Source organism: Astyanax mexicanus, chromosome 1, assembly GCF_023375975.1.
Source record: "Astyanax mexicanus isolate ESR-SI-001 chromosome 1, AstMex3_surface, whole genome shotgun sequence".
NCBI lineage: Eukaryota > Metazoa > Chordata > Actinopteri > Characiformes > Acestrorhamphidae > Astyanax > Astyanax mexicanus.
Genome location: NC_064408.1, coordinates 52,617,024 through 52,625,670, shown reverse-complemented (window position 1 = coordinate 52,625,670; position 8,647 = coordinate 52,617,024). Strand labels below are relative to the sequence as shown.

General features: G+C 42.4%; 1 protein-coding gene across 1 annotated transcript; it reads left to right on the top strand.

Moving 5' to 3' along the window:
* The first annotated feature begins 1,716 nt into the window (after positions 1 to 1,716).
* On the top strand, positions 1,717 to 7,642 carry lratd1 (LRAT domain containing 1). Its single transcript, XM_049479828.1, has 2 exons — positions 1,717 to 1,923; positions 2,487 to 7,642. Exon 2 carries the CDS (start codon positions 2,589 to 2,591, stop codon positions 3,471 to 3,473), a length of 885 nt encoding a protein of 294 aa, XP_049335785.1. The 5' UTR covers positions 1,717 to 1,923; positions 2,487 to 2,588; the 3' UTR covers positions 3,474 to 7,642.
* Positions 7,643 to 8,647: the final 1,005 nt, after the last annotated feature.

Below are 8,647 nucleotides of genomic sequence, written 5' to 3'. Positions count from 1 at the left end.
CTAATTATTTATGTTTTTGATGTTATAGTGCTTGCCACTTTCTTCATTTTCTGAATTTACTATTTACTATTTTTAAAAATATTTATAGATTAGCATCAATCAAAAATGCTGATTTCTATAATAAACATGTTTTTAAGTCTTACAAGTAAAAAATACACATAGAATAGTTCCAAATTATATTTATATATATTTTCCCTCACCATTCATTATCGTACATGCCTAAGCCATAGAGTTTGTTTTCCGGCAACCATCAAACTCCATGTACTCCATCAGGGCAGGTAACTGACCCACACTCTTCTGTTTGTCGTTATTTCATACCCTGTTTTTCCCACACACTCCCATAAATTTTTAACAATACTTAGGAACCACACAGAACACATCAGGAAGTGCTTAGCATGCACTGCTACCATGGTACAACATGGTAACCTCCTCAGTGTCTTAGAAATCAACACCTGTCCATAGGAAACACCTAACAACAGGTTAAAAACAAATCCCTTAACAATAACAACCATACAATAGCATAGTAACAACGTATTCACCTACAGCTCTACCATTTCAACACCTTAGCAATGACTTAGCAGCATCAAAGAAATCATCAGTTTTCATGTTTTTTTCATGCTAAATCTGTTTTCCTCTTTGCATTATGCAATCTTAACTTAATATTATTAATTGCTTCAGTGTTATAAAAGTGTACATAGTGAATAAAATAAAATAAAATGGAAAATTATTCTCTCCTTAGCAAATCTCCTTTAATGCTACTTGCCTTAAGGCAAACACCTCGGTTTCCCACTTCCCTTCCATTGCGCCATTGTCTATCGTTAATTTGCATACAAATGGTTCACTGAGGAAGTGACTACCTTTAACTTTCTTTAAAGTTTTCTCCTGTTTTGCGGGAACCAGATTTTATTAAGTTCAAAAATCTAGACAGCTGCTTAGAGGAGACCATGTCCACTAATTAAATAAGTCATTAATCGAATGTGAGTATGTATTAAGCTTTTAAAATTGAATCATCTGACGTTTCCTATTGAAGACTGTGAATAATCCATAGTCCTTATGAGTTTATTAAGATCTAAGAACTGATGTGCACATGGAGCTCCTTTAAAATGTTCCACTGTAAATTTGTAAAAAATAAAAAAATAAAAACATTGTGCCTGTTCTCACAATAACAGACAGTAACAGATCACAACATTCAATTGAAGCTGTGTACAAAGCCTATATGAACTGCATGGGTGAAGTTTCTTTGTAAATAAATCATTTCTGTTTAAACTAGCTAAGAAAATGTGCTTTTCCGTGACATAAGCAATTCAAAAATTTATTGTATACAAATAATAAACATACCGTACATTTCTGCTCTTTATAATAACTGTAATAAACCACAGCAACACAGATTATGCTTCTACTTTATTTTAATAACCAATCATCTGCAGGAAGGGGCGTGTCTTGCAGCTCCCAGCGTCCACTCTAATAAACACAGCACTAACTAAAAAGACCGATTTATCATTTGTGCTCAAGTTCACCCAATGCCATAAACACGCGTGCAGCGTGCTGCAATGCTGATGTGTTTACCACAGCCTCAGCGCCCCGTGCGTACACGCTCGAGCGCCGTAATACCACTGCACGAGAGCCAGGAGCCAATGGGCTTGGAGAAGGGGCGTGGTGCGGGGCTCCATAGGCGGGGTCTGGCGCTGGTCTGGAGCTGTATAAAAGGCGCAGCAGAGCGGACAGTTGGAGAGAAGTGTACCTGAGCGGAGAGCGCGTGCGGAGGCAGCGGTGGAGAGAAGAGGGGAGAGGGGCTTTTTGTGGATAGAGGAGAGAGTGGACGAGACAGAGCGCGCACGTGGAGTGGATACGTAAGGGGGGGAGAGCATACAAAAGGAACCGATGGAGCTTAAAGAGGAGCCGTAGAGCCGGGGAACCACGCAGGTATTCTTGGTCACACCTTCTACTTTATTGTGCTGTAGATGTTGTGCCTGTACACTGCGAGAAAAGAAAAGGGTACAGAACTGTCACTGGGGATGGTAGCTATACCTCAAAGGTATGGATTCAATACCTTTAGTTAAGGGGCATATTTGTACTGTATTCATTTGCAGTTGTATTTTTTTCTTACTTCTAATAAACACAGTCGTACCTAAAGGATGATGATATACCTTTGAAGGTACATTTAAGAAAACATACCTGTACAGTAGCATACCTTTATTTCTGACAGTGTAGGTATGTAACAAAGAGGCTGTTCATGTTGTAGTTTGTTGTTTATTTTGGTCAGTATTAAGGAGATGTAGTGAAGTAGTGGTGTTGACATTTCTTCCTTTCCCTTAACAGCTGCAGTGGACTATTTATTGCCTTTTCCACCAACCCTCTACTACTGACCCCTCTGTGTTTTTGGTGTTGTTTACTTGTTTATTTCTGTACATGCTGGGGTTGACTGATGCTGCAGTTCGTTCAGATGGACTTCACTCATTCACTCTTGTCCTTCCTCTCGTCCACAGCAGCAGCATCAGCTTCTGCCTGCCCCCCCTCCCTCCCTCCCTCAACCCCCCCTCCTCCTCCCCCCTCTCCCCCCTCCTCCCAATCTCCTGGCCCCGTCATTGATGGGCAACCAACTGGACCGGATCACCCACCTGAACTACAGCGAGCTACCCACCGGGGATCCGTCGGGCGTGGAGAAGGACGAGTTGCGCGTGGGCGTGGCCTACTTCTTCTCCGACGACGAGGAGGAGCCGGACGACAGGTCTCCGTCGGACAGCTTCAGGGACGACAGCCCGAGGCATGGTGGTGGAGGAGGAGGTGGCGGCGGTGGCGGCTGCGGTAGCGGTGGCGGCGGGAGTGGTGGCAGCGGCGGCGGCGCGGTGGACGGGCGCGTGAACGCGCTCGGCCTCGGCCTCGGGATCGTGGACGAGCCCGAACTCGACGAGCTCGAGTACTCAGCCTTCTGCTGCCACGAGTGCATCTTCTCCAAGCTGCGCGCCTCCGAGGACCTGCGCGTGCACTCGCCCACAGCGCTGCTGAGCATGTGCAAGCCGGGCGACGTGCTGGAGCTGGTGGCGCGCGCGCAGCCGCCGCACTGGGCCGTGTACGCGGGCGGCGAGCGCGTGGTGCACCTGCACAAGGGCGAGATCCGCGCCGACAGCCTGCTGGACGCGAGCGGCGGGCGGCCCGGGCGCATCGTCAACGAGCGCTACCGCTACCGGCCGCTGCCCGCCGAGCTCGTGGTGCGCAACGCCGCCGGCCACGTGGGCCTGCGGGGCGGGGAGGTGTGCTGGGGGGACTCGGAGAGCTTCGCCGCGTGGTGCCGGTTCGGTAAGCGCGAGTTCAAGGCGGGCGGCGAGGCGCACTCGGCTGAGCAGCGCTACTTTCTGAAGGTGCACGCGGCACACAGCCCGGTGCGCACGCTCGTCTTCCGCAGCCTCGAGGACATGATCAGAGAGAGGCGGCGGGTGGACGCGAGCGGGCTCCTGCACGAGCTGCGCCGGTGAACAACAAAGAATATACATACATAAACACACACCCAAGACGAATGGACGAATAAACAAACACTTAAACAAACAAACACACACGTGAACGCCTTTTTCTGATGTGGGAGGGGGCGTCCCAGGACTATGCATGCCTATGGAGGAAAACAAACAAATAAACAAAAGGGCTCCGAGATTTGAGCTGAGGAGGGTCCGAGTTCCCACGGTGCAGTTTTTTTGGAAGTAATTCATGGGGGCGAAACACTTATCCAGTCACTCACTTTTTCCCCTAAAGTCACCTGGCACCTTTATATCAACACCAGGCCCCCACAGTGAGTGAGCACATTGAGACAGTGGGATTGAACTTTATCTACATTTCCCTCTATCTTTATAAACTCTCAGATCTTCAGCGTTCGATCCCCTCGCCCCCTCCCTTCCTCCCCCATGCAACTTCGCACAACTGCCCCTCAACCCCTCAACCCAACAGCCATCCCTTCACATGGCTACACGTCTCTTTATTTTGCTACACGCAAAACAAACGACAAATGTACATTCTTCTGTTTTTTGGAGTCCATATTTTTGTATTTTGAGTTCGTAAGTTGACGAGAAATCTTTGTTTCTATTGAAATAAAACTTAGATTGCCCTATGGAACAAAAAGAAAAACGCGTCCTGTGGTGTGGAGTGTAATTGTGTTTGCAAACAAAAGGCAGTGGTGTGCTTTTGCCCCCCTCTACAAACCAGTGTGCAGCAAGAAACCCCACAGCTGCTTTCCTGGAGTGAGCGACTGCTTCCCTTGTTTTCTTTGTAACCTGGAGAAGTGGTGCACATTAGAGTCTGCTGCATCAACACAAGGCTAATCTCTGAGCACCTCAGTAAACGGCTCGCTGCCCATCACTGCTAATGTGTGCTAAAGCCTTTATTCTTAATCAGGAGCACTGGATATGGTGGGTGCATCAGGGTATGGTGCAGGGATATTACCAGAATGGGTTACATCTTTGGTTACATCTTGCTATTTAAACTGATAGTTTGTGTTGTGTTTGAAGGGTTGCACTAAACAGACAAGGCTAATGCAGTTAATAAGTAATGTGCAAGCCTATAAGCACCAATTAGGTTTGTTGTGAATGGATCCAAGCACAAGCAGTCTAACATCTCTCAAAAAGCTACATCTCAGAACAGTTATGAATACGAATAATCAGTAGTCCAATATATTGGCTCAGATCAATTTTGGTTGAGGGATACATGCAAGCATACAGTAAAATAGTCATCAGGGTCTGCTGTGTTTTACTTTTGTCACTATTATTATTAAAAAATATAAGCTTGCTTGATTCTGTGTTGATGGATTTGGTTCAGAAAAAATGCAATGTTAACACAGTAACACAATTATGGTTTATATTAGCACCATTGTAAATTACATGAGAATCGATGGGTTATGCCAAAATTTTGTGCCGAAACTTGGTGAATTCCCTTTTAATTAGACTTGCTTATAAAAATAGTCAACAATATGACAGATTCTAACATGAGTCTCTGCTCCCAGTAGTGCATTATAAAAGTCAAAAAATATGGCCCTGTATAAACAGTATGTTAATAAGCCATTTATAATGAGCCATATATTTTATAATTTAGCCAATTATTTATTTGTAAAAGTGGTGCACTAGTCAGGGAGTAAGGTGAGATTTAAGATGTGTAGCCTTGTTATCCAAGTTGCTTGCTATGTAGCCTTCAGTGAAATAAAGTAAACAGGTTGTGGCTGATTGGTTGCATTTAGATTAAGAGCAGAAATGTGCACATTAGACTTTTCCATATGTAAGGAACTGTTTGTTTACAACTGACTTGTTAATATGATCTTATCAAATTCCGTTGTTATGATGGTGTAATGTAAAGTCTAGTGCTAGTGATGATGCCAAGGATATATTTAATTCTTCCACATAGGACACATTTTGGCAAACTTGTCATTAAGGCTTTAAACAGCAGGTTTAGAACCAACCCTGCACTCTGGTGACGTTGATAAATGGTGGCTGTTTCATGGGCTTGGCCAATGTAGGCTTACCAAAGAGCAGGTTAGACAATCAAATGGAATTTAAAGGTTAAAAATCTTGTCTGTGGCCTCCATGCTATGAAACTATGCAAATTTTGTTCCTCAAAGACATTTCTAAATGCTAGTGGGGCCAAGGAGCATTCATCCAGGTCAGCTACACTTCTCATTTTGGCTGCAGGGACAGGAGATAGTATGTGTGTGTGTGTGTGTGTGTGTGTGATGCACTATCCTGCACTAGTAAATACAGTCACGCTCTGCTGTGTTTTCTATTAGAGTGTGTAGACTGAAGCTAGGATCTGTTATGCTTTATGTGTTCGAGGAAAGCTGATTGGCCTGCTGGCCTACAGTACCTTTGTGTGAGAATTCTCTTTGTAAATGTCTGTGTTAGCAATGGTAAACAAGTTGATGTCATGGCCAAGGCCGTACAGTTCTGCCATAGCCTGGGATGTATTCCATATGAGTATTATTCAGAGATGATTCACAGTGCACATTTCAGTTATTTTTATTTATATAAATATGCAGTTATTTGTTGAAAGGGCTCATGTGTTACTCATAAAAAATCAAGTCAAGTCAAGCTATATGAAATACAACTGTGGAAAACATGCATAGGCAAAATTATAATATGTTTTCTGCATAATTAACTTATGAAGATTTAGACACGTTATGCCAAATTCATGTTAGAGTCAGAATTACTCAAAGTGGCGAATTAAACCATATACCTGAAGTGTTTTAAGACTTCTTGAGTCTCGCTCAAATTTTAACATAAATGTTTATTAATGCACTTTTCCTGATGTCTGAGGAATTACTGCAATATGTGTGATAGTTTAGAGATCAATCAATATATTCTCCATGCTGAGATTATGGTGATACGTGACGTGTGTACAAAAATGTAGTATGCTATATATGTCTTGTTTATCGACTATACCTTAGTAACAATTGCTCACAGTGGTGTTAAAGTCCAGATGTCTGAATTATGCATAATGCATTTGGATATTGGTGCAATTCCATATGACAAACATTCCAGATAGACTTGCTTGTTTGGTTTCTGACATTAGTAGTGGTGGTAACTGCTTACTTGACGGCTAAATGGTCGAAGGCCGAAATTCTGAACATTTTTGCATAGTTTTTTCAAACTATTCCTTTACAAACGAGATGTTGATAGAAATTGTGTTGTTTTGATGGTGCATTTGAAGTCAGTTCTTATGTTGGTACCATAAATGCTCCGATGTTTGATACATTTTGTCAGATTTGGCACTAAGGCTTTGAAAAGTAGCATTAGAATTGTGCTGTTGTTCTAAAACAAGCAGAAATGTAGAACAATCAATGAAATACTGTATAAATACATTTCAAATTGTAAAGTAAATACTTTGTAGACAGGTTTTTTTTTAAAAGTCAGAATGCAACAGATTGTCTGTTTTTGACTAGTTGTACCAGTTTCTAGTTTTACCTAATAGCATGTGAGCTATCTGTTTTCTGCTTCCAACCACCTGTGCAGTGCAAGGGAGTGTCAGACAGCATCATTAATATGGAAAACAGGAGGGTAGAGCAGGTAGAGAACAAGTATTGTGGGTTTCTTAAGGCTTTTGGCTAATTACACACCAATGGTCATTTACGTTTTGAGGAACAGGCTTAAACATGTTACAGATACACACACACAGGCTTTAAACCCAGAGGATTGTTTGGCACCATTATCTCAACGTCTCATTTAGTTCCTGTTTGAGCAACAGCCACACTGGTAACCTACTTCTACAGCAGACAGTCATGGAATCTCTAGAGTTGACCTTTCCAAAGTCCCCCTTCCTCACTTTCTCTTCATTTGTGTCTCCTTGCTGACAATCTGTCATCAATGTTCTCTCTTTGAGGCTGGAAATCGAGGGTAGTGGGGCAGCGGGCTATATGTGGAGAATGGGGACAGGTTAGGTGTGGGTGTATGTGTGAGAATGTGCTTGAAAGGAGAGAAAGCACGCAGGACCCATAGAGTTGATGTTGCCAACACTAGAGCTGAACAGAACATCTTTAGCCTAAAGTCAGTCTGTTTCTTAGTGAGAATGTGTGCATGCCTGTCTCATCTTACTTCTTTGCCAGGGGAATTGAGCCTCCATTTCTTTAGCTGTGCCTTCTAAATGGTGTGCAGATTAAAGCTTGGCAAGACTGTCATGGTTGCATTTTTTAATAGTGTATTGATTTCCTAAAAAACACAGTATCGAATTTTAACTACCAATTAAAGATTGGTGGCAGAGCGTGGTTCATAGATTGCAGTGTTGTATGTACTCTGTTGTTAGATTGCACAAAAAGGAAACTTTTCTTTTATTCTGTTTTTTTTTTTTAAACATGACTATGACAGTAAAAGGCAGGCAGGGATGAGACAAGCGTGAATAAAATTACAAAGATTTATTGGAAAGGGCCAAATTTCAAAAACATACTCAACAACAGTCAGGGTCAAAACCAAAATAGAAAAATATAAAGCAGCAAACATATCAAGGACAGTGAGACAGTTCAGGTAAAAACATGTCAGTATCAGAGAACAAGGCAAAAATCATAAAAGAGATATCAAAAAGGATCATACACAGCATAAACAAAAAACACAGACAAGCATAAATTTGTAAGTGAATGGAAGAATCCAAATCAAATACTCTGCCATGAGTGTGTGTGTGTGATAAAGGGGTATATATAGTGAGTGCAACAGGTGAAGACAATATTCTGGTGATTGTGGTCTGCTAAGTATAATGTGGTATGTCATGAGAGGGAGTGAATGAGTGATGTTGAGGTGTAGGGCATTTTGTGCATTGGAGTCCAGAAGTGGGAGATCACTTGTAGACACAGGTGCAGGATGACTTGAAGTGCTTTAGGTGCCAGGTGTGACTTGCTTACAGTATAGTGTCTTGCTTACAGTATTGCAATGTATTGTGATATATAGAATCGTAACCCCTGTATAGTGATATGTGTCTTATCCACAGCCCTAATATCCATGACTCTTACAGAATCATAAATAATTTTACTTATTTACAGGAAAAAAGTCCTGTAAAGTGTCAAACACATGTCAGAAAAGTGTTACAAAATGTTACAAAGCTTGATAGGAACCATGCAACTCTAACCAATTTTAACCCTCCTTACCCCTCAATAAAGTACTATTATATAGAATAGCATCTGGACTATTTCCAC

What these genes read in the sequence shown, in the direction of transcription:
- lratd1 (XM_049479828.1), top strand. Translation starts at nt 2,589, where the DNA reads ATGGGCAACCAACTGGACCGGATCACCCACCTGAACTACAGCGAGCTA.